Source organism: Vitis vinifera, chromosome 16 (assembly GCF_030704535.1).
Source record: "Vitis vinifera cultivar Pinot Noir 40024 chromosome 16, ASM3070453v1".
Taxonomy (NCBI): domain Eukaryota; kingdom Viridiplantae; phylum Streptophyta; class Magnoliopsida; order Vitales; family Vitaceae; genus Vitis; species Vitis vinifera.
The window spans coordinates 19,237,818-19,264,396 of NC_081820.1; the positions used below are offsets into that span (position 1 = coordinate 19,237,818).

At 35.0% G+C, this 26,579-nt stretch overlaps 1 protein-coding gene across 5 annotated transcripts in view; it reads right to left on the reverse strand.

The window, feature by feature from the left end:
* Positions 1–3,711: 3,711 nt before the first annotated feature.
* The window catches only part of LOC100241309 (K(+) efflux antiporter 5), a 32,987-nt gene continuing 10,119 nt past the window's right edge, over positions 3,712–26,579 (reverse strand). Inside the window, exons 3-21 of one of the 5 annotated variants that reach the window (XR_002032203.2) lie at positions 22,717–22,784; positions 22,528–22,612; positions 22,368–22,429; positions 22,106–22,181; positions 21,887–21,961; positions 20,380–20,451; positions 20,184–20,267; positions 20,010–20,078; positions 19,836–19,913; positions 19,640–19,728; positions 19,265–19,361; positions 15,950–16,003; positions 7,550–7,645; positions 6,364–6,552; positions 6,188–6,265; positions 5,095–5,139; positions 4,819–4,914; positions 4,266–4,466; positions 3,712–4,022 (exon numbers count right to left, since the gene is read on the reverse strand). Coding sequence is in view for 4 of the 5 variants with exons in the window: in XM_059743457.1 (XP_059599440.1) it covers positions 4,756–4,914; positions 5,095–5,139; positions 6,188–6,265; positions 6,364–6,552; positions 7,550–7,645; positions 15,950–16,003; positions 19,265–19,361; positions 19,640–19,728; positions 19,836–19,913; positions 20,010–20,078; positions 20,184–20,267; positions 20,380–20,451; positions 21,887–21,961; positions 22,106–22,181; positions 22,368–22,429; positions 22,528–22,612; positions 22,717–22,784 (1,476 nt within the window). In the remaining variant the exon portion in view is untranslated. Of the gene's footprint in view, positions 4,023–4,068; positions 4,915–5,094; positions 5,140–6,187; positions 6,266–6,363; positions 6,553–7,549; positions 7,646–15,949; positions 16,004–19,264; positions 19,362–19,639; positions 19,729–19,835; positions 19,914–20,009; positions 20,079–20,183; positions 20,268–20,379; positions 20,452–21,886; positions 21,962–22,105; positions 22,182–22,367; positions 22,430–22,527; positions 22,613–22,716; positions 22,785–26,579 lie in introns of those variants that run through there. The other 4 variants (XM_010664059.3, XM_010664058.3, XM_002269318.5 and 1 more) reach the window with 4 other exon arrangements.

Genomic DNA, 26,579 nt, shown 5'->3' on the forward strand with positions numbered 1-26,579 from the left:
TCAAGAGAAAGAGGAGTGCTTGAAGACATGTAGAGCTTGCTCAAGAGGAATCTGGTCAGGTATGTTTGCTGTTTCTAATGACTTCTAGGTTGCTCATAGGCTAGCCATTATTGGTTTTTATTTTATCGTTCATGCCAGATTCAAATTGAGATTATTGAGGTTATGTTATTGCTTGCTCTGGTTCATATTGTCTACATCTCGCTTTGAATCTGCTAGTGTTTTTTTTTATTTTACCACCATTTCTTTAACCTTACCCCACTCATTTCATACCCATCACATCCATGTCGTCACACCCACAATGTTATACTCTTCTCTCTCATCACCACCGTCCATCGCCCACCATTATCATCTTTATCGAATTATTTTCATTATTCATGAGAATACTTTCCATAGCCATGGAAGCCCATGTTGCTGGACCGCACTAGCTTGCCAGTGAGGTGTATGGCGAACCAGGGAGAAGAGAAAATGGTGGCCGGACAAGTAAGGACAAAGAGAGACAGGGAGTAGAAAGTTGGGCTAGGAAAACTTTTGAGTTAGAGGGAGAAGAGAACTAGAAAAGGGAAACAAGAATGGAGTAGGTTCCGGGATGCAGGGATGGTGGCGCCAGAGGAGGAGGCGGAGGCCGTGTTCAACAGTAGGCGGAATATGGCGGCGGAGGATGGGCTGTTTTTGGACTTTGAGCAATGAGGTGGGAGTTTGGAGAAAGAACCGCCGACAAAGGAAGTCCCAACAATGGTGGCAGCTCCTGTGCCGTTTTTTGAGAAGCCTGGTGAAAGGCAATATGATTACTCTTGGAAATGAGTTTTATGATCTGAATGACTGGTTGGCAATACTTGAGGCAAGCATGATTTTCTTGGGCATACCAGCAATGCACTAAAAAATAAAGATGAGGAACTTCAATTGATTAAGCCAAGACTTTCTAATCTGTAGGAATTATGGGAAATTGGGTCGTGAAGAAAACAATGAATTTAATAACCTCCACTCATTTTACCACCAAACTCATTCTTTATTATTTTTTTTCTCTCTCACACAATTTCCTCCACTTAAACTTCTTCCAATCCACTTTCATGTGCGTGCACCCACATTTCCATTTTAATTCTTCATTTTTTTTTATCAAAGTTTAATTTTCCAAAATAAATTTTCATCTTCAAATAATTCTTTAAAATTTGAATTTTCCGAAATTCCACTCTCAAAATAATTTTTCCAAGCTTCCAATTTTTGAAATTTAATTTTCCGAAATTCTATTCTCAATTTTACTTTTTAAAATAATTTCTCAAAATTCCAATTTTCCAAGATTTCATTTTTTTTAAATTTAATTTTCCAAAATTCAAATTCTTAAATTTAATCTTCAAAATTTCATTTTTCAAATAATTTTCCAAAAATTCCAAAAGTTCAAATTTAATTTTAAAATACCATTTTTCAAATTTTCCAAAAATTCCAAATTTAACTTTTAAAGCTTCAAATAAAATTTCCAAAATTCTAATTTCCCAATTTAATTTTAAAATTGTCATCTTCAAATAAATTTTCCAAAAATTCCAATTACCAAATTTAATTTTTAAAATGTCATCTTCAAATAAATTTTCCAAAAATTCCAATTTCCAAGTTTAATTTTTGAATTTTTAAAATGTCGTCTTCAAATAAATTTTTCAAAAATCCCAAAATTCCAAATTTAATTTTTTAAATGTCATCTTCAAATAAATTTTCCAAAATTCCAAATTCCAAATTTATTTATTATTATTTATTTTTTTAAATGTCATCTTCAAATCTAATTTCCAAAACTCCAATTCTTATTCTCAAATAATTTTCAAAATTCATATTTCTTTCAAATTTTATTTTCAAAATTCCAATTCTTAAATTTAATTTTCAAAACTTCAATTTTCAAATAATTTTCAAAATTTCAATTTCTTTCAGTTCTAATTTCCAAAATTTCAATTCTTAAAAAAAAAAAAAAAACTCCAATTTTCAAATAATTTTCAAGACTTCAATTTTCCAATAAATTTCAAAACTCTAGTTTTCTTTCAAATAATTTTTATTTCACTCCAGTTTTCAAATATTTTTGAATTCTATTGCTTTTCATCCTTCATTAGAGTTTTAAGTCACTAAAAAACATGTTTTTAAATAAACTTGCTATATTTCCTTTCAGGTAAACACTTTCACAAAATTTCTTTGATTTTAAAATAATTTTTCATTTCCTTGATTTTGAAATAAGCATGAATTTGATTTTCATAATTCCAAAATAATAGAATTTGTGGAACTAATTCATATAAAGATAAATTGGGCTTTAGTGGGGGCCAAACATATGAGTTTTCTCTTCTGATTGTCAATTGTTATGCTTAATGAATATTGATTGATCTTTATCTTACTCTTTGATATGCATGTGATGATTTTATACTCGAACCAACTTTGTTTCATGATAGCGCACTATTACTTGTTGCTATCTCATTCCCACTTTGCTTATTTTTTATGCATGTTTCATTTTATTATTTGATCATATCATTGATATCTATTGATTTCCTTATCAATTATCATACTTGTTTCACCTTATTTAGTAGAAACCTTATCATAGGGCTTAGAGAGGTGCTACGACTCACCATCGTATCTTCCTAATAGGTAACCTGACCCTCGAACCTAACTTTGGTTTTTCACAAACTTATTTTTCCTTCAGGAGTCATACTTAAGGTTTTTTTTTTTCTTATTTTGTTTTTCTCTTTAAAAATAAAACAAAAATAAGTGGCGACTTCAAGTCTTTTTCTAAAGAAATCATATTTTTCAATAAATAAAATGAAAAACGAGTCACGCCATCAAATAGGAACGCATCGAGCAAAAATGCGATGTCCACACTACCTAAATTGATTTTTTTTTTTAAAGAAAGTCCAAGTCATCCCATGTTAGACCTAAGAGATGTAGAGGGTGAAAGAGATAACGAAATGAACAAGGTGTAGATGGTAAGAACATAAAATATTTCTACAAAAAATTCTAGTCTATCTTAATTAAAGGGATTTTAGTTGCACCAGAATTTTCTTTGGAATGTTATCCATCATTGGTAGCATAAAAATAATATCTCTATTACCATCTACCCATCCTCCTTGAGTTTGAGTTTCATTCCCCTTACCTTGTCCAAAAGCTGCCTTCTATGTGAATTTGACACTGGGTTTCCTTTTCGAATTCCTCTCTTTTTCACTTTTACTCTTTTATGATTTCTTTGATCATTTTGGTGTTGAATTGAGTATATATTGTCATTTTCATTTCATTTTTGCAACTTCAATCCTTCCTTTTCTTTTTGAGCTTGTTTTCATGATATTCTCATTACAAAATAAGAGAGAACGAAGAAACAAAATATGGAAGATTCACCTGTATGTGCTATAATGGTTGTGGCTTCTTTGGGACCATAGTAGGAAAATATTTGCAAAAAGCTGAATGATAAGAGTATTATGGTGAAAATACTACTTAATTTTATAATAATAATCGCCTACTAACTAATCAACATCGAAAATTTGTCATCACTTGGTAACTTATCACTTCAAGGGCTTCTAAAAAAAAATACAATAATTTTTAAAAATTGAACTTTAAAAAACATTTTCAAATATATATGATAATATTATGTCTTAAAGATATAAATTTAGAATGTATTTGATAATAATTTTAAGAAATGTTTCTATTATTTTTTATATTTGAAAGATAAAAAAATTTAAGTGTTAAAAGGAGTATAAACACTGTCAAACGCATTCTTAATATATTTTGTTAACAGCAGTCCTAAAAGCCATCGTTGCTATTCTTTACAGTCAAATATATATTGTCTTAAAGTACTTAATAGATTTAGATGAATCCTTGAACTAAAAGGAGTACCCACAAGGACTCTCAATTGGAGTTCCAACCGCATCAGTTTAATTAAAATCGACCCTCTTGGTCCGATTCTCAAGTCATTTAAAACCTTACCAAAACCAAAAAGGGACGCACAATTGCAGATCCCATCTTGGGCGCATGGCTTCACAGTGGATAGTAATGCTGAGCAAACCTGAATCCTGTATAGTTGGCACCGGTTAGTGTCAGAAAACTGGACATCATGAATCAGGCAAGATAAAAATACTATTAAATACCTCTCCACTTGTTCAAAGAAAAATACTTAGGACATGGGAAACAATTTTGTAGGATTTTGCATGGAATTTTCAGTTTATAATAACGTCCCAACATATTTGTATGAGCCAGCGGTGGACAAAAAGAATATATGTACAATGTGGAAAGAATATAAACGAATACATATGTACATGAGAACTCCAAGGCTCCAGTGTGAGCTTCAGGGGAGCTGATCATGCCTTGATGCTGCAATGAAGCTTCGGTGATGGAATTGACTGTAAGACAAAACTCTAAAATTAAAAAATTCTTCAAAATCTAGCTTCGAGAGCCACAGTAATGTACTCCAAGGGTCACAATAATCTATCACGTGATTCGAGCACGGAAGCTCTCTCCTGCAACATAATTAAGAAACAAATAAACGTGCTTTCTATATTAAGGCCCGATTTGGATTGACTTTTGAGAAGTCAAAAATTCTTTTTTAAGCTTAATAAGATCTTTTATATGCTAATTTTGTTCACAGAGCTTACGACTTAATATGGAATCCAAGAAAAATATTACTCTTGTAGAAGCTACAAAACATTCTTTTAATGTTTGATAAAATTTTGTTGATACTAATATTACCCTTTAAAATTGTGACTTTGGCTTTGGTTTTAGTTTTTAATTAAAGCCAAAAACAGTAAGCTATACCAAATGAAGCCTAAGTTTCAGTAGAAAATTGCAATATTTAAACAGTGAGAGAGAGACCTCATTCTGATTGCTGTTCTCTGAAGGGAACCAGTGCATGAGAACACCCAAATGCATCACCGCAGGGATCAGTTTGAACAGGACAGGAGTCGTCACCTGTAGGATAATCATTAGCAGAGCTTATTTAAAAAAAAAATTCTTGGTGTAGAAACGTACTCTAGCTTACTTATCCAGCACTAGTAAATTTTCATAAAACTCAAAAGCTTTTGTGCTATATGTCTATGACAAAGCAAGTTAGGAAAGAGAGAACCAAGGTTTTCTGTAAAAGACACTTACCAGACTAAGAGCTGTTGTCCCAAGTAGAAGAAGATACATCTTCCCCTAAATTATTAAACAGAATCTGTTAACATTGATAATGTAAAAGAGTGCTAAAGAAGAAAACAAAGAAAATGGTTTTTAGAACAAAAAATGATTTTTTAACTTTAAAAAAGTGATTACTAAAAATGGTTTTTTGAAAATTTGTTCTAAAAACAAGTTAATTTTAGAACAAATTTAAAATGTTTTCAAGTGTTTTGTGTAGAGTGTTAAAAAAACCAAATGAAATATGGATAATACTTTGGGAGCATTTGCAGTGTACATGAGTGCATAGAACCTTCACAAAAAATAAACCAAGAAAATTATTTTCCATGAGTTTCCAAATAGAATGTTATTTCCAAAACCAATTAAGAACTATTTTCAAAAACTGTTTTTTCATGACTAATTTAGAAAACGTTGCCAAACAGGCTCTTAAGCTCTCACCAAATGCAAATCTGGAGTAATAAGCAGATGCTTTTGGATTACGTCAAAGTTTATTATGACTAATGTTGGGGCAACATACAATTTTTCTGGGGGTGAGTTGGCAGTCTCAGGTAAGTTCTTTAAAAAGCATCATTTTTTCAGAAGCAGCTGGATAGGAAGGAATGTGAGGTTATAATGGACAACATTTATAATGAGGAAATGGAGGCAAGTTTGAAATCAAACTTTATTTCCCGCCTCATAGAAAAGGGGGGGAAGCCTGAGCATGACACCTTGCAGACTTATGTGCTGGCAAACATGTTGAATATGGTGACACATGAGTCAGCATTTCTTATTTTAAAGCATTTGGCTACAATTGGAAGCATTGAAAATGCTACTATCCTCCATAAAATCAGGACAGCATTCCCCCTTGGCATGCATACAAGAATGTCATATGATCCAATACCCAGACAAAGCCCAACTTATCTCATCTCATACATTCACCAAGGCTTAGTTTGTGCAGAGATGGGCCCAATTATATAGATGTAACACACACAAGAGTGCAGACACACACAGAATACACATGTATATACATACTAGTGATCAAGTGAACAAGAGGAGTGGAGAGGGAGAGAGAGAGAGAGAGAGAGAGCACCTCAATAAGTTTAAGATTCGAAGCCCGGCTTAAGAGAACAAAAGCAAATTCTCCTATTTGAGCAAGCAATACTCCAACCTAACATTTCCAAATGGGAAAATTATCACCAGATTATATGTTGAATTTATCTGATATAAATCAAAGTTATGCTAAAAAATCTTAGGAAGACAACTTACAAGGAAAGATGTCCTAACGCTATATCCAAAGGCTTTAGTGACCACTGCAACAACAGCTGTTTTAACAACTACAACCAGAATAACCGATGCTAGCAATATATCCACATGGGTCCATAGGAACTGCACGTGTATGAGCATTCCAATACTTGAAAGGAAGAGAGCTGCAAATAGGTTCCGGATCGGTTCAACCTAGAACATAGAAAAGCGACAGATACAGAAAATTCATTCTTATGACAAAAGAAACATGATAAAAACTTGGAGAATTCTACAGTTGAAGTAAAGAGGGAACTTCTACTAGGAAACTACATTCAGCATATAATAATTCATAAGCATAACCACTCATTTATCTGGAGGTACCATTCCATTTATTATAGACTTAGAGCAGCACTACCTATATCAAAAAGGTAACTTTGCATAAAAAGTACGCCGCATTTCAGGCTTGGATGGTGATCTGTCGAAAAACAGAATGATGTGCCCAGCATGTTTATTTGATTATGAGCTGTGTTTCAAATTATTTGAGTGATGTATCATATGCGCATGGCAGTATGTAGATCCTTTCTTTGGAAGGGCATATCCCAGATCACTACCAGCAGGCTCCATATATATTCACAATGCAGGAACGTGTAAGCTATCAGTCCAGCATAGCCATACTTTGTCTCTCATGACCTAGTTAAGATGAACCTTTCCTTCATTTCGAACTTCATAAGAAAAACCATAATGGAAAAGCGCATGCCTGCTGGATGTTCTTGCCAACTCTGTGGCATTGTACACTTTATAATGTCTGTTACACTTTTTAATTTTTCCCTTTCCACATTCTATGTTTCCAGCATCCAAGGTATTGCTTTAATTTGCATTGCTAGAATGAGAAAGGTGGAAATTGATTAAGTAATGGAAGTTCCCACATCCACACAACATGCAAAAAGCTATATGGTGGTATAAATTATTTTGGATTAATCCCTTAATATGTGAAATAAAATTTAAGCTATATAAAATTAACAAATTGAAATGAACTAAATTTAAAATTTAAAAAGAGAGAGGAGTCCCCAAAAAATTTTAACAAATTAATTGAAAATAAAAATGTCATAAAATTAATAAATAAAAAGAAAGAATAATATATGAAATTTGTTTGGGCTATTGTGATAAATACATCAATATGAATGGAATAATATCAGTGGCCTTGATTTACCTGGTCCAAAGTATGTTGCGCAAAGTCAGTCGTAGATATCATAACCCCAGCCACAAATGAACCCAATTCAAGACTAAGGCCCAGCTTATCACTGCACTGAAAATGTTGCAGGACATACCAAAGCATTAAAATCACATGATGAGAGAGAAACTTTCAGAAGACATGTAGAAAATCTGTGTTGGGAATTATATTCTGCTGCAGCTTCAATATCTTCAAATTCACTTACTCTAAAGGTAAAAAATGTCCACGTACCACTGACATTATTCTTTTTTCATATTTAAATTTTATCTTTTTTTTTTCTAGTACCAATTAAGCATTAACACATATACCATACTCAAGCATTAAAATCATCAATGTATAAAACAATCTTAGAAACCATGAATCAATATTACTAAATTCTTTGTGTGCAGCATCACATTATCTTCTTCAAGAAGATATCAAATATATAGAAAGGCACGAAAGGGGCAAAACCAAATACACCTGTAAAGTATACAAGGTACACTACAAAGAAAAGAAACTTAGAAACAAAGAACCAGCATAACAGCACTGGACAGTACCCTACACCTTAACCGTTCATCCAAAATAATGATAAAACTCCATGAAATTTGAACGGAAATGAGCTTCAAATTTTATTAATGGAATTTTGAGTGTTTTGGTTTGATTATTGGAGGCATGATTTCTTTATCTTCATAAAATGGTAAACATATTTCTACCATGAAGTTTGTACCTAAAGTAGTTGCTGTCTAGAAAATCCAGCAACCCGTTTTCTGGAAATTTTCAACAACTTAATTTCCTGGGGCTGGCAATCGGTTAGATTTTATAGGGTCACCCAGCCCACTCCACCCCTATTGGGACAGGCATGAGGGAGCTTCATTGGGGTTCAGGCTGGGTTTGGGGAGGTCTTTGAAGACCCAGATAGGTTCAGGATGTGTTTGGTTTTATATTGCTCTGCCTCCTCCTATGTATAAATTACATTTCTTTCTTGAAACCTTAAATTTCCAGCCTCCTCTCTGCTCTTGGCATTTGCAACAATAAATCCACACTAGACTCATGAAACTTTCTAAAAGTTCAACATGTCTTCATAGCTTTTTTGATTCCTTGATATGCTATAACATTATTATCTACATTTATTTTTCATCATTTGTTTTAAATTAAACAATATGGCATTGGAAGAAGTTGAAAATCATTAGTGTGTAATGATTTTGAAAAATAACAATAGATGGACATGACTATGCTATTTGTAATCATTGCAATTCAAAACCTAAGGTTAATTGCAAGAACAGGACAAAACATTTGCATGCCTATTTACAAAGGTGCATAAATCGAAAGAATGTTGACACTAAGCAGCAATTGTTACTAACAAAGAGAATGAATGATGGAAAGGTGCAATTTGGGGGTTTTGCTTTTGATCAAGATATCTAGAGGTAAAAATATGCATGAGCAATTATATTGCAAAAGTATCCTCTTTTCGTTGTTGCCTATATCGGCCTTAGGGATCTATTTAGTAGCCTTCAACCTTAGTTTAAGGTGTTTTCCCACAATATAAGAACATGTGACATGATAACTGTAAAGACCTACTCCCAACCATGTAGATATAGTCCTCCAATTTGGGCCCTCAAGGCCCTCATGGTTTTAAAATGCATTTACAAGGTCAAGAGGAATCTATACATATATTGCGCCAAAAACTCTTTCCCCTATTCAATATGGGATATCACAATCACCTCTTCAATGCAAACACAATGTCTTTATTGTGTCCCATAAGATTACGAGGCTAAATAGACAAATACCCTTGCAAGGCCGAAAAAACAAAGACCCATATTAGAGTTGGGGATTGGCTTTGATACTATTTGTAATGACTTGCTTTCAACCGTGTGGATATTGTCCACTTTGAGGCCAAAGGGGACAATATCTACATGATTGAGAGCGGATCGTTATAAATGGTATCAGAGTCGATTCTCGATCCTAATGTAGACCTTTATGCATTAGGTCCTATAAGGGGTGTTTGTCTATTTGACCCTAGTCAATAAGATAAAATTGTTGACCTTCACATTTTCAGATGAGGAATGTAATTACTTTGATCCTAACCTCTAAGGGTTTGGTTAGAGGTTATGAGTACTAGTATTTGATTCTGTCCACATTAAAATGAACAAATTTGATGCTAGTCACCCATTTGTAAAGTCTCACCTAACCTAGCAACAAAGTCCTACCTAATTGAGCACCTTTAGTTATTTGATAATTAGAGTAAGAATATTTTGAATGCATTTGCATTTATTAGATTTGATATGAAATTATTATTGACATAAATATGAAAATGTTTGGTTGAAAAGTTTTAGATGTTTTAGCATATTTGAACTCAGAAGTTTTTATGAAAAAAATTGTACATTATATCTCCTATTTGTAATCATAATTAAAAATGTTTGATCCATAAAGTTGTATTAATATTCTTTATTGGGCTTGGAGTTCATTCCCTTTCGTTTACTATTTTAAAAAACATTTATAATAACTTGCTCCCAACCGTGTAGACATTGTCCGTTTTGGGTTCAAAGGGTTTTCACGACTTTATTTTGTAACAATCCACTCCCAATCTTATGGATATCGTCCACTTTGGATCGAAAGGGTTTTTTAGGCTTAAAAACGCACCTACAAAGTTAAGAGAAGCCTATGCATATATAGCACTAGAAACTTTTTCCCTTATTTGATGTGGGATATCATAATTTTTGTAATAATTTGCTCCCAACCATGTAGATATTATTCGCTTTAGGCCCACACAGTTTTAAAATGCATTTATAAGGTTAAGAAGAGCACATACATATATAGTGTCAAAAACTTTTTCCCTTATCTGATGTGGGATATCACAATTAACCTCACCCCAAAAACATTATTATGCTATCTCATATCGGATAAAGGAAAAAGTTCATGACACTACATATGTATGAGCTCCTCTTAACATTATAAATACATTTTAAAGTCGTGAGGTCCCTTTGGACTCAAAGTAAACGATATTTACACGATTGAAAGTGGGCCATTACAAATGGTATCAGAGTCAATCCTAAACTCAACGTGGGACTTTGTTTGTTTGGCCCTACAAGAGGAGTTTGTCTATTTGGCCTCGTAATCCCGTAGGATACAACAAGGACATTGTGTCTGCATGGGAGGGCGAATGTGATATTTCACATTGGGTAGTGGAAAAAGTTCCTAATGCTATATATGTACAAACTTCTCTTAACCTTGTACAAGTGTTTTAAAACTGTAAGGGCTCTTTGAGCCTAAAGCGGATAATACCTACACGATTGAGAGTGGATCGTTATAATAAGTATCTATGAGGTTGAAAAAAACACTTATATCTAATATTTTATATATATAACTTATAAGAACTAGGGAAACCTTGAAAGTTGAGTTGTAGTGACAATTGATATGTGGACATCAGCAAAAGAAAAGCAACATGGCTATCACAACACGAGTTATTGACTTGTGTTCATCACTATATCATCGGATTATTTAATTAGTTATATTATTGTTTGATTTATTTTATCTTTTTTGTCCATTTTATTCTTTAATGATAATACTTGTATTAATCGCAAGTTTTGTAATTTTTTGATAGGTTTGTTTATGTGCCTCCTCCACATATAAAAGCAATGAAGTTTTAATGGATTGTTGGTTTCAATGGAATATTGACAATTAATGTTTTTTTGGATAATTTATTTGTGACTATTTCACTTTTCTTAGATTGGATGTTACTTCATATGCAATGTGCCACACATGTTGAACTTGATTGTGAAGGATGGCTTGAATCTCATAGGGGTAGAGATTCACAAAATTCATGAGAATGTCTTATTTTGGTTAGCAACACCATCAAGAGTGGAAAGTTTTCATGCACTAAGTAATGCCTTGATTGAAAACACAGTGGAAATCTACACACTTGATACTATCAACTGTTATCACTTATAACGATGTGTTCCCATGGTTGAAGCAACATGAAAAACACTACACATGTGTCATCAAAACAAGAGTGGGATATGACAACAAAATATGAGAGATATTAGAGTAGTTTTTCAGTGTAACAATGTTGTTAAAGTTTGTGAAATTAGAGAAGCATTGCATGATTGGCTCACCTATTCCATTGATGTTATAAGAACAATGACCTTATCTATTTTGGAAAATTTTGATAAGTACTATTGTGTGTGTCACTCCATGATGACAATAGCATTTGGATGAAGCTTTTTTACTTGTACTTTCCAACAATTTATGGGTTGGAAGCTTCAAACAAAATTGAAAAAGTCTGTCCAAGTTTGTTACAAGTTGTTTTATGAGTATCAATTAAAGTCTTAAGTTGAGCCACCAAGCTTCTTCCAATGGAGTTGGATCATCTTCACATCTATTATGATAAGGTCATTCTTTTGATGTATTGGTTATTTATTTGTTGATCGTTGCTTTGAAGTGGTTCATGTGAAGCCAAAGTTAGACCATTACTTAAAGGAACCCTACGATACCTAGATCCTTCAATCTCACCCAGTGTACCCATTTTGATACAACATGATATGGCTGTGGGTATGGGATCCTTGTTGGACACTCCTATTTTATTGTAGATGTTGTTGTTTGATTTGTTCATTAATATCCTTTTATTTTTTTTCAACTTTCTAACAATAATTACATTAGACAAAAAGATGAGTTAGCTAAAAAGTGAAATTTTGTAGGAATATTTGGGGATAAGAGGAAAAAAAGGGAATTAGAGGGAAAAGGTGGGAATTTAAGGATATCTTCACTTCCAATTTATTTTCAGTTGATTTTTCTTTTATTTTGTTATATCCCAGTACCCATACCCATTTTGTGGATTCCTTTTAGCCAAACCCCCGTATCCTAAAATTGGAGTTGTGAAGAATAAAGACACCTACACACATCCATATTTGACACTCAAACCAAACCCATGCAACATGAGAGGAGCCTATTGTGCCATGTTGTCCTAGTTTTGATGTCTTGATATGGTGGAAGATAGATAGTGTTAAATATCCAACTTTTTAGAAAATGATCAAACACATCTATGCTATTCTTATATCTATAGTTGCATCAAAGTCAACTTTGTAATACAAGTGATAGGGTAGTACACCAACAATTTTTTTTTTTTTATCGGTAAATGCAAATTGTATTAAAAAAATAAAAGGTATACACGATGTATACAAACAACCCAAAAAACAAATAAGCGTGAATACACAAAAACCAACAATTGCACCCTACGAAGAGCCTAACCAATCCACAAAATCTAACATGGAGACCTTGATGTGTTCTTAAAGTTGGCTATGGTTTGAGATGAAAGGCACATCATTTAAAATACTCAAACCTTTTTTCATTATTACATGTTGTATTGTTACTAAAAAAATTTATTTTCTAATTTTTTATTTTTGCTTTTGTCTTAGATTTCATGAACAACTTAACCTTAATATTTTATCATAGTTGGAAAATCTTCCTCCAACGTGTACTTGTTTTATCAGTTTCAATGTCAATTTGCCTGGGCCTATTGAGTTGTGATGCATTCAACAATAACTTGCCTCAAGAGGAAGGTAATGATTAAGGCTTCACTATATATTTGAAAATTTTGACTTCCTAATTTGTTGAAATAAAATATCACATTAAGACAAGAAGATTTGATACTAAATGTGCAGAACATTTAGTGTTGTAGATTCAACACTAGAGGGTTGAAACAAGGATCTCCTTCTAGTTTCTTCAGCAGCTCTAGAGGGTTGAGTCAAGGAGATCCTTTGTCTCCTTATTTGTTTTCTTTTGGTGATGGAGATCCTTTCCGGTTTGATCTCTAGGGCAAAGGATGGTAGTTTTATTAAGGGTTTCCGAGTTAAAGAGAGGAATGATGCAGGTGTCGAGGTATCCATTTGTTCTTTGCTGATGATACTCTCATTGTTTTTTTATACAAGTAAGGAAAACTTGGAGTACTTGAGCTAGGTTTTTATGTGGTTCGAGACATGCTTGGGTCTTAAGATTAATTTGGAGAAAAGTGAATTGATTCCCGTTGGGAAGGTTCTAAATTTGGAGGAGTTTGTCGAGGTTTTAGGTTGTAAGGTGCGTTCTCTTCCATCCACTTACTTAGGCCTCCCCTTGGATGCTCTTTACTAGTAGGGTATGGGAAGCTGTGGAGGAAAGGTTCCAAAAAAGGTTTGCTTTGTGGAAGAGACGATATTTGTCAAAAGGTGGAAGGCAGAAGCTGATTAAGAGTACTTTACCTAGTTTGCCCATTTACTTTATGTCCCTATTTGTTATCCCTAAAAAAGTGGTGGCTAGATTGGAAAAAATTCAAAAAGAATTCCTGTGGGGAGGAGAGTTGGAGAAAAAGTCTCATTTGGCTAATTAGTCGATTGTGTGTTTGGAGAAGCAAAATGGGGGGGTTTAAAAGCCTTTCTCTCTTCAATAAGGCACTTTTGGGTAAATGGTCTTGGAGATTTGTGAAAGAAAGGAACCCTCTTTGAAAATGGGTAATTATTGGTAAGTACAAGATTCGGGAGGGGGAGTGGTGCATAAAGGAGGTGAGAGGGAGGTATGGTGTACGAGTATGGAAGACAATTAGAAATGGTTGGGAGGCCTTCAAAGATAAAACGAGGCTTCAGGTTGGTTCGGGGAATCGGGTCAAATTCTGGTAAGATAGATGGTGTGGTGATATGTCATTAAGGGATGAGTTCCCGGATCTTTATGCTATATAGCTTCCTTTAAGGATGCTTGGGTGGTAGATGTTTGGGATGGGGGTAGTTGGAGACCAAGGTTTATTAGACAATTCAATGATTAGGAGATAGAGGAGGTAGATGCCTTATTCGGGAGGTTGCATAACTACTCCACTGTTTTGGGTACTTTTGATGTCATGGTTTGGTTGGAGACTAAGGATGGTGATTTTTCAATCCAGTCCTTTTACTCTTCTCTGGCTAGTAGAAGAGTGGAGCCTTTCCCACACAATACAATGTGGAACTCTTAGGCCCTTGTTAGAACCAGCTTTTTCGCTTGGGAGGCAACTTGGTCTAAGATTTTGACACTGGATCAACTCAAAAGGGGGGATGGATGCCAAACAAGTACTACATGTGCAAGGCTGAAGAGGAATCGGGAGATCATTTACTTTTGCATTGTTCGAAAGCAAGTACATTGCGGTAGCTGGTTTGTGCTCTTTTTCATTTTCAATGGGTGATGCATTCTTCTGTGAGGGGGGTGCTCCTAAGTTGGAATGGTGTTCTAGTTGGCAAAAAAAGGAAGAAGGCTTGGAAAGTTGCCCCTCTCTGCATTTTTTGGTCCATTTGGAGGGAAAGAAATTGGAGAGCTTTTGAGGATAGGGAATCCTTAGATCAAACTTTTAAAAGTTCTTTTTTGTATTTATTTTGGGATTAGATTAGAGTGTGCATGGGGGGTAGCATTACTTTTTTGATAGATTTTGTGGATTGGTTAAGTTCCCCGTAGGGTGCAGTTGTGTTATCGTCCCTATTGGTTTTTTGTATGTGTACATCGTGTATACCTTTTTATTAATACAATACTCATTTACTTGTAAAAAAAAAAAAAAAGCATATAGTGTTGTAGATTCTGCAAGAAAATGTTAATCCATGTGATTAAATTTGGATGAGAAATTCTTTAGGAATGTGATCAAATTTAATTAATTTCTCTTTTTCATGAATTGACTGCATGATTGAAGTTTGGCACTGCAATATGAGGTGGCTAGACTTGTACAAGTTTTCTTTATTCAACATTTGACTCTCTTTTGTAGGTTGTGAAGTTTATATCCACATAATTGGGGTCAGAAGTGAGAAATTAGAATATTAATCATATGAATTGTAATATGCATATTTGTATTTCATGGGAACAAGTTTATTGGAAAACTAGAAAGTATTACGTCTAAACTATTCACATATGGTGTTTTATTTAATACTTATATTTTAAAATATAGAAACTTCAGTAAAAGTGTTGCCCTTTTCCATGGTAAGTCCACCTTGTTAATCTTGAACATGTACTTTTCAGAAATTTTGTTGATACTAATTTGGAATTTCATCAGCATATTAAAGGTGTTGTTTCAAAAGTCTAATATTGGACATTACTGGGAACTTTATTATTGAAGTGCCTTGGACACTTGCTAAACTGGTTGTCTTTAGAATGTTTAGTTTTTGAATTTTCTTATGGCATGATGCAGTGTTCAGTCATAGTAATGCCAAAATTCATCCTGAAACCAAGTAGAAAAATACTATTTTCTTTTTAAGGTGCAGTGATGATGTGACAAGGTTCATCTTGGAAATTCAAGAGCACGAAGACAAAAGAGAGACCAAAGTACTTGACTTCCAAGATAATAACATAGATACAAACTTATGTTGCAGCAACAAACACAGTCTTAGCCTTAATAAACATAAAGGAAGTATATGGTACGCTTACCCAAGCAGATAATAAGCAGAAAGCCACTGAAGCAAGCTGATAGAGTTCATTTGTCTGAAGATTCCACAAAACAGGAAATGCTAATTAAATCAAAAAGTATCTAACCAAAGCTACAATAAACAAAACGGATTGTGTAATATGGAATGAAGCAACATGAACTGGGTTCATGGTTTAACACCCACCCAGGCACCAAACCAGCAAAGCAGGCAAGTTTTCAGTTAATCATTACTGTGTGACTCTATAATTCATTTAAGGTATTCTACAATGAAGATATCCTCTAATTCTTGATGGTAATGAGCTTGTTAGTGTACAACAGTGTCCCGACTGCACCTTTGGCAATTTCATTATGATGGACCAGATAAATTACTCAATTCAAGTTGAAGGTGGTGCAAGAAGAAGAGCTCAGAAATGACATCTCATCTATTACCTATGTTTTCTCATTCTTTATGAGCTTCCTTCCTCTCTTCTCTAAATACTTTCATAGTTTGTCGTCTAATCATTGTTCAAATCTGAAACATAAATCAGGCCCGTCTCCCCTCTCTATCTGTTAAGACCTATAACTCCCTTTATATGAATCCCTTCATCCCTTTTTTTTTTGATAGGTAAAGAAAGGTATGTATAAATTAGTAAAAGAACAAGGTACACCAATGTACACAAAATGTATATAAGGAGCACCTAAAGCAAGCTCACAAAAAAAGAGTACAAAAAACACCTTGGCACTCAACAAGACCCCACCCACTCTACAAAATCAAACAAAGGCATTGAGCCTTCACTTAAGTACACGCTAACCCAAGAAGAGAGATTACAAAGGAATGAGAGTTTTAACAATTGGTCATAATGTTCCTTATCTTCAAAAGCTCCTTGATTACGTTCCCACCAAATTGTCCAAAAAATGCAAAGAGGAGCAACATTTCACACCTTGTTCCTTTACTTTCCTACAAAGGAGCCTTGCCAACTTAAGAGCAAAACTTTTACCAAAGAAGAGATCACCCAATCCACCCCGAATAAGAAAAACAATAGGTGTCATAGAATCCTTGATTTAGAGCAATAAAGAAGTAAATGATCAAATAGACTGCCCCTCCTGCTTGCATGGATAACATCTATTCACCAATGGTCACCCTCTCTTCTAGAGATTTATTTAAAGTTAGAACTCTTCCCCAACTAGCTTCCCACGCAAAGAAGTTCACTTTGGACAAGACCTACAAATTCCAAATAATATTCATTGGAAAATGGATTACCCTCCCCATTTCCAAAACTGTATGGAAAGATTTGACTAAAAACAATCCCTTTTTAGCATCTTTCCAAACCACCTTGTCATTATCGTCCCTCCTAACCAATTTCCCTCTCAGCATGGAGAAGAAAGTCTCAATGATATCCAACTCTCAATCATTAAAGTTCCTAGTAAAGCGCAGGATTCAATGTCCCAGTCCTCCTGTATCATCCCACAGATCCGCCACCCAAGCCTCCTTTGACACAACCAATTGGAATCAATTCATGTTTATCCAGGTTAATTCTCAACCCTGATAAAGCCTCAAATCACGTGAGCAGCCAACTTAAATGAGTCATTTGCCCTTGGGAATCCTCACAGAAGACAAAGGTGTTGTCTATAAACAAGAGATGGGACACCTCCACCACCTCTCCCCCCTCTATCTCACCCTGAAACCTAACAAGTAGCCCTCATCCCTAGCTCTCTCCAATAGGCGGCTCAAGACTAGCCAAAACAAACAAAAAAAGGTGACAAAGGACTCCCTTGTCTCAAACCCCCTCGAACTCTAAAATAAACCAAAAGGAGTCCCATTAACCAACACTGAAAAACTTAGTTGTGGATATGCACCATTGAATCTAGCTAAATCCATTTCTAGCCAAAATCCATTTTTTTCCATAAGAGCAAACAAAAAGGCCCAATGGATATGGTCGTATGCTCTTTCTATGTCCAACTTGTAAATGACACCATTAGAGCCATCCTTCAACATTGAATCAATTGCTTCATTCACTATAAGGGCCCCATCTTAAATTTGTCTCCCCTCTATAAAAGTGTTATGAAACTTGAATACCACTTTTCCCACCACTTTCTTTAATCTATTTGTCAACTCCTTTGCTAAAAGTTTTATAAAGACCTCCGACCAAACTAATTGGTCTGAAATCTTTCAAATCCTTTGCACCCTCCTTTACGATTAAAGCAAAAAACAAAAAGTAGCATTTAAACTTCTTCCAAATTTGCAGTTGGCAAAGAAATCCGAAAAGGACCCCATCACCTCGTTCTTCACAAAATCCCAAGTAAATTGCCAAAAAGTCATAGTGAATCCCTTTGGGCCAACAACTTTGTCCTCATTTAAATCAAATAAAGCACTAAACACTTCCTCCTCTAAAAAAGACCCCTCTAAGCCCATTGCCTCCTAATGATACAAAGTTTTGAAAGAGATGCCACTAATGCATGATCTCCAATCTCCTGCATCGAATAAAAGTTGGTGAAAAGCCAAACCACTCCTTGCTTAATTTTGGATTCCTCTATAAGTCATTCCCTGTTCACCTTAATCTTGGCCACAAAATTCTCCCACCTATGAGCATTAGCCATTTGTGGAAAAATTTGGTGTTCTTATCCCACTCCTTTAACCAAATCTCCCTAGGCTTTTGCCTCCATGAGACTTCCTCTAATATGGTCCATTTGCGGAACTCTTCTTTTGCTGCCCGTCTGACAACCTCCTGCTTTAAAATCCTAAAAACCCACCTGATTCAAAGCCAGCTCCCTTCGAACAGCAACATGACCAATAACTTCTTTATTCCACATCTTCAATCTCAGTTTCAGCACTTTCAGCTTAGAACATAGTCCTTCATCCTTATTTCTACACATCCCATCATGTCCCTTTGGAACATAGTCCGTCCTTAGGCTTACCTGCATTTGGACCAACCATCTAACCAGGTTCATCAAGTTCACAAAAGCAATTAGCCTATTTGATAACACGGTAGCCCATCCACAATATTGATCAATTCATTTTCTCTATCATTCACTTGAATTAGTCCTTGACCACCTCAAACACAAGGTCAAGATTATTCACAATTTTTAAAATTTTAAAATTTTAATGATTTTTCTGGGTCAGTTTGTGAATCAACCCATTGTACAGGTACTAGTTATATTCATATGATCAGATTTAATAGCCGTGACTCCTTTATGTGCAATTGCTAATTCATTGTTAGAAAAAATCTCTTTTGGATGAAAATACATACTCTAGAGCACAGCATTGCATGCATTTGTTATTAGCTTGTAGAGTTCATCAAAAGCAAAATAGGAAATACAGAAGCATGGTTATTACTCACTTGAGATGATAGTTGTATCATCAGCTTTAAAAACCGAGGAACAAATGACCAGGATAGCACTGATGCAGCAGTCAAAAACATGGATAAAACCAGAAGCCTAAAAGTTTAATTAAAAAAATACAGGTCAGCTTCAAGAAGATCAACTATATGAGCTTAATTCTAAGAATGATGCAATTAAAAGAAAAAAAAAGAATTTGGCAATCAGAGCAAGGGAAATGGATGTAATTCAATCAACAATTTATCTTCGTTAGAGTTAAATTTACAACATAACATATAAGTCATCATAGAAAATTCATCATACACAGGATGGCTAATAATTGAAATAAGAAAAATTAAGATCACAGAAAACATGCAAAATCATAGAAATGGACTCACAGCTTTCCCATTGATATCATTCCTTGCAAAAGGCCACTGTTACCACCCAAAACTGGGAGCAAAGCAAAGAGTAAACCAACAGCACAATCCTGAAATATTCCATGGTGAAGAAATGTATGGATATGCACCAAAAAATCAAGTTTTTTGCCTTGATATGTTATTCAATTGTTGATAGATCTTCCAGCTGAAACTATACCTGTAAAATAAGTGTCCCAATAGTAACTTGACCATGAAGAGCATTATTAGTATTCCGTTCTACCAGGAACTTTACCACCTAGTAAAAGAAAATTGGAAGAAGCGTAAACATGACATATTTGCGGCAACCAAGAGAAGAAAATAGTGAAGTATCAGAAATGTTCAGAAAAAGTACCACTGCTGTTGATGACATTGATAAGAAGGAACCAACAAATACACCCTCCGACAACTTTGCTCCACATAACTACAAAGTGAACAGATTCTGAAGCTTAGCAACCATTTATATAAGAGCCACAAAACCAGATTCGATAATTACAGTCAACATAATAATTGATTATCAACACCATACCATGGCAGTTACACCGCACAAGAACATAAATATAAAAATTTGAAGCAGCCCTCCAAGAACAGCAACAGGTCCCACAGCTTTTAACTGCATCAACAAAGGGAAAAAATGTAAAATATAATAACCAGAAAATATTTCATAGTAACATTATTGTGTATGAGTTTGATAATAAAATTTTCCCAAGTTGAAGATAACATACCTTTGGCAAAGAAAATTCCAGCCCCAAAGCAAAAAGAAGAAAGACAACACCAAACTGTGCAACAGTTTCAACCTGTAATAAAAATAATAATTAAGAAAAAAGAAATGACATGTCATATGAATACTCATCACAAGTCAAGTAGTTGACAGAATCACTGCACATAATTGACTGAATGCATACTAGTTTAACTTCTAAAACTATATACATCAAAATGGATAGAATGTGATTGAAAGAAAAATTGCAATAATATGTGAATAAAACAGAGGAGAAAGAACCGACTAAGATGTCTTTAAATTTATCACAATTCCCAAAAGCCAATAGGAAAGGCAATTACATAATCAATTTTTTTTTATCAAAAACAAATATTGATTTATATAAATTAAAAGTCCACTTGAAGGATGAGGGATCCTTCCCAAAATATACAAACTTTGATCAAAAGAAGAGGAGAAACCTTCTCCAAAATACTAGGACATGTACATCATTTAAATACTAGTTAAGAGTTGATCTGAAACCAACCAAAATGGACCCGAAGCAATGTTCCTCCCTTTGCTATATTAACCCTTTGATCTACATACCACCTCCTAATCGAGTTGAATAACATTGAGGGGAGAGCCTTAAAATCTTTAGTAGCTAAGACCCAAAAGAAGGAATAGAAATAAATTAGATCTCATATCGTCTTTGAAGTCCAAAAAAAGAATAAGACCAAAGTAAAAGGCATGAAGATCAATTTGACAAAACACCTCAGCAAAGCATGCATAAAGGCCCTAATGTTGGCTATGACATCAACCTCCATTCCTCTATGTTAGCGTTACAAAGATGAGCGTGCATCATAAAGAAAACAAATCAAGAATCTCTTATTTTAAACCCTTCCTCCGTTCTTTTTTTTCTTTTTTTCTTTTTTTCTTTTTTTTTATTTGACAGGTCCTGCTTTTTCCTTTTTGTCCCTTTGGAGACTTGAACCTAAAACCTTTCACATCCCTATCCCAACCCTTTGTCACTTAAGCCAGATCTCAAGCTTATCATATTGGCACTTATTTATAAAGTCGTATTATTTGCTTATTAAAAGAAAAAAACCATATGGACAAGTCACTTCCAAAATGAGCGAAGAGTAACCTCTCATCTCTGTTCTCTTAAGTCCCATAATAATGCTAACAACCCTACCCTGTAATAAGTCACCAGCCCAGCTAGCACAGACAATACCAAGAGGATGTACAATTGTATCTCTACAAATTCCCTATGACTACAGGAACCGAACTTTCAAGGCGGCATTCATCAACACTAAATTTCAATATATTGATTCAAGGCAGACTCTGAGAAGTTTAAATCTTGTCTAGCTGAGTAATAAGAGGAAAACTGACTAGTTACTGTTAGTGTAGGAGAATGGAAAACATTTAATTCTTTAGAGATTCACAAAAATAAATAAATAAATAACCCAAAAAAAAAAGAATCCACAAGTTGGTGATTTAATTTTATCTAGAAAACGAGATAGCCTTTATAAACAGCATACCTGTACCATTTCGCTGATGAATTTTAGGCCCCCTGGTCCAATAATTGAACCAGCAAGAAGATAGCCCACAATAACCTACCATATATAGCCAAAATGAAACAGTGAGCTCTATGAACATCTAAATAGATCATTGAATATAGTTGAAGATCAAGCTGAAGAGAACTAATCTAGTTTAGGTGACAAAAAAACTAAATGCAGCTACTTTTTACAGATACAAACCGGTTGTCCCAGGCAGGAAAAGATAATTCCACCAATGGCAGCAGAAACTATTACAACCACTAAATCGGAAATTAATCTGCAAGAAATGGAATATGATAAATTCAATACACCAGTCAATAGCCATATGTAAGATTAATATTCAACAACTTCAATGACAGATTTTGAGAATAATACAACATGATTTGCTTGTTATTTAATGAAACTGAAAAGATTCAAATGATCATGTATAGCAGTCGAGAGGAAAAATATAAAAGGAATCAACCTTAGATCCACTTGTAGCACTGGATACTTGGATTTCTTGTTTGACATCACAAACACATTATCCTACCATTTAAGTTAAAGAAACAGTTAGCAGGGCAAAAAATTAAACCTGGAACATTTATTTTGAAGTCCTAAAGTACAAGTCCTAAGTTGTACCATACCTTTTTATCTATCAAGGTCGTTACATCATCAGTACCTTCATTATCCAGAGAAAAAACATCTTGAAACTGGAAAGACCTTGTACCACTGTCAGGGGAAAAAAATAAGTAATTCTATTTTGATAACAGATGATAGCCTCAAGCTACTGGTGCAATCACTCTGCACCCTAAAAACATGTTATGCATTCATACTTTGCTTCTTGTGTATCGTTTCTCTTGGCTTTCTCATGAGTAATTTTAGCCACAGTTTCCAGTACAGCCTGAAAAATATAAGGAGAATCTCATATTCAGCATAATGAATCAAAAAAAGAAAAAGAAAAGAGAAGGAAGAAAGATAAGTAAAATCCAGACATTTAAGGAGGTGCTTAGCATAAATTAATAAAATGTGCATCATTTTGACAGTATCAAAAGAAGTAATTGGTAATCAATACACAATTTGACAAAAGCACTCATGCACAAATTCTCCCTCAGATGAAATTAGTAAAAATACAACTGCTGGAAAAAAAATGTTTTTATATATGTAGAAAATGTATTGATGCCAAGGTAACAAGTTACTTCTAAGATGATTACAGATTGATTACCATCCTAACACAACAGAAAATGAAATATTAGATCCATTTCATCCTATTCATTTACATGCAAGCCCAAGCCTTATTAGTGAGGAATGGGCTACATAGGACCTGAGGGGGCACATACCACCCTGCATTTATAGTGGTTTGAAACCCAGCTTTGGAATGCAGGAAGTCCAATTCCCTAGCACTAAGCTGGGTTTTAAGATTTTATTAAAATTGTCCATATTAGTAACATAAAATAACAACTCCAGTTAGATGCATTCAATCAGAGAAAAAAAAAAGCTTCTGAATCCAATTCATGTTCTATTCTTTAAGAACAAAATTCTATGAAGGGAAATAAACACAACAAAATAGCTTCCAAACAAAAACCAACATTTCCCCAACTATTTACAGCTTCACTATGAGTTCTTCTTAAAAAATTAAATAAATAAATTCTGAAATTTCTTATGCAATAGTTCTTGCATTTTTTTTCTATTTTTTGTTTTTTTATATAATAAAAAATTTGTAAAATTTCTAAATGAAATCATTAAATTTCTTAAAATTAATTAAGCAATTGAATAAAGATCAATGAGTAAATGATAGTTCAACAATATATATGGCAAAATTAATCAAGCCATTGAATGAAATTGATGACTGAATGATAGCTCTATTGTTTTATATTGAGAAAAATTAATAACAACGATAGTGAGGTTATTCATATATGAAACCCCTTTGAGGACAATAGTAAATTTATTTAATAGAAATATGATCAGTCGATATGTAAATTTTTATGTTAATTATCATTATTTTTTTTTTTTTTTGATAAGTAAACAAGATATGCATTAAAAAAAAGGCTAAAACCACAGAGCATACAGGGAGTATACAAGATGGCTACAGCCGCAAAAAAAGAAAAAGGACCAAAAAGAGCTACCTCCCCTCAAGTGGAAGCTATCCACTCCAAGAAACCTATAAGGGAGAGAGCCTCCTCACCTAAATACACTTTGGCCCAATTCCATAAGTTACAAACAAAAGAATTCTTTAACCTCTGAACATTCACCACACCCCCCCTAAAGGCTAACCTATTCCTCTCCTTCCAGACCGTCCAAAAAATACACAGCGGAATGGATTTCCATATCTGTTTCCTTTTCTTCCCAACAAAAGAACCCCTCCAGGAGGTTAAAGCCTCCTTAACCGTTTCTGGGAGGACCCACTTAATATCTAACAACCCAAAAATAATATCCCAAAGAGCTCTAGTCACTATACAGTGTAAAAGAATATGATTTACATTCTCTTCTTCACAACCACACAAAAAGCAACAATTTGGGAGTTGCACCCCTCTTATCTGAAGCCTATCCAGAGTGAGCACCTTCCCCCATGTAGCCTCCCAAGCAAAAAAGCAGACTTTAGTTGATACCCTATCCACCCATATTCTCCTTGCGGGAAACATTGTGGCATTAGGTTTATCCAACATCCTATAAGCTTCTTTAACCCTGAAGAGACCATTTCTTCCTTGCCTCCATTTAACTGAGTCATCCTCCAAGGAAGGCCTACGACCCCTCAGAGTATGGAGCAAATCACCAACCATATCCAGTTCCCAATCATTGAAATCCCTCACAAAAACAAGATTCCAATCTCCTTGGCCCGAATGATGGTCCCACATCTCCTCAATCGAAGCATCTCTATGCACGGCAAGGACAAAAAGATGGTTGAAGCATTGGGACAACGGAGTATCAGTGCACCAGCTATCTTTCCAAAATTTAATTTTGGAACCCTTCCCAACTAGAAAAGCCAAATTTTCCCAGCACCATTCAGATTCTTTCATAATCTCCTTCCAGACCCCAACTCCAGCCGCCCCACTAACCTTCTTCGCCCTCCACCCATGTTCCTCTTGCCCATATTTCGTAGAAATCACTTGTTTCCAAAGGTTATCCCTTTCACACGCAAATCTCCAAGTCCACTTGCCCAACAAAACTCTATTCAGAGTGGCTATTCTCCTTAATCCTAGCCCTCCATTGCGTTTTTCTGTGCAGACCACATCCCATTTTACTAGATGAAACTTTCCTTCCAAGTTTCCACCCCCCCATAGGAAGTCTCTTTGGATTTTCTCCACTCTTTTAGCAACGGACTTAGGCATACGGAAGATAGACATTTGGTAAATTGGCATACTGGCCAAGGTGCTTTTTATAAGAGTGATCCGCCCCCCTTTGGAAATGTACTGTCTTTTCCAAAGCGCAAGTCTCCTCCTGACCCTCTCTTCCACTCCATCCCACATAGAAGACGCCCTATTGGGAAGGCAGAGACCCCACCCTGCACCCTAACTCAGCTGCCAACTCAAGAATCTCCTCCACTTCTCCAACTGGAATGATTTCGCTTTTGGCTAGGTTCATACGAAGACCCGAAACCGCTTCAAACCAAAAAAGAATCCAGCTTAGATGAAAGACTTGATCTTTGCTTGCCTCACAAAACACAATTGTGTCATCAGCAAAAAATAGGTGGGAGATATGCAATGAAGTTCTACTACCACCCCGAATGTTGCATCCTGAAAGATATCCCCCCTCCACCGCTCTCCTGATGAGAACGTCCAGAATCTCCATTCCCATAACAAAGAGGTAAGGGGATAGAGGATCCCCTTGACGAAGCCCTCTAGTGCTAGGGAAAAACCCAGCTGGCACTCCATTAACAAGAATAGAGAATTTTGCAGAAGACACACAGCTCCACATCCATCCCACCCACTTGTTCCCAAAGCCCATTTTATGAAGGACCTTCATTAAGAAATTCCAATTAATGCTGTCATAAGCTTTTTCTATATCCAATTTGCAGATAAGGCCCTTTTCTTTTCTCTTCTGCCACGAGTCTATCACCTCATTAGCAATTAAGGACGCATCCAGAATTTGTCTCCCCATTACAAAGGCATTTTGAGCACTAGAGACCACCTTACCAATCACTTTTTTGAGCCTATTAGCTAAGACTTTAGCCAAAAGTTTATAGAGGCCCCCCAACAAGCTGATAGGTCTAAAGTCTCCCAGATCCTCCGCCCCACTTTTCTTAGGTATCAACACTAGAAAAGTATTGTTGAGGCTCCTAACAAAGGTATTATGCTCGTGAAATTCTTTAAACATCTCCATGATCTCCTCTTTGGTAAAGTCCCATGCGTTTTGCCAGAATGCTACAGTAAAACCATCCGGGCCAGGGGCTTTGTCCCCATTCATCTCCATCAGCGCCGAGTGAATCTCAATTTCTGCAAATGGGACTTCTAGACTCTCTGCATCTTGCTGGCTGATACAACCCACCGGAATATTACCAATATCTGCCTGCCACTCCATATCTTCAGTAAGCAACTACTGAAACGAATTCACAATGCCTTCTTTCACCTCCTGCTCCTCTACCAGCCACTCCCCATTAACCTTAATTCTGCCCATAGCATTGTTTCTCCGATGTTAATTATCATTATTATTAACTCAAATTGTCATTAATTTAAATATTGTTATAAAAGTTTGCCCCCTC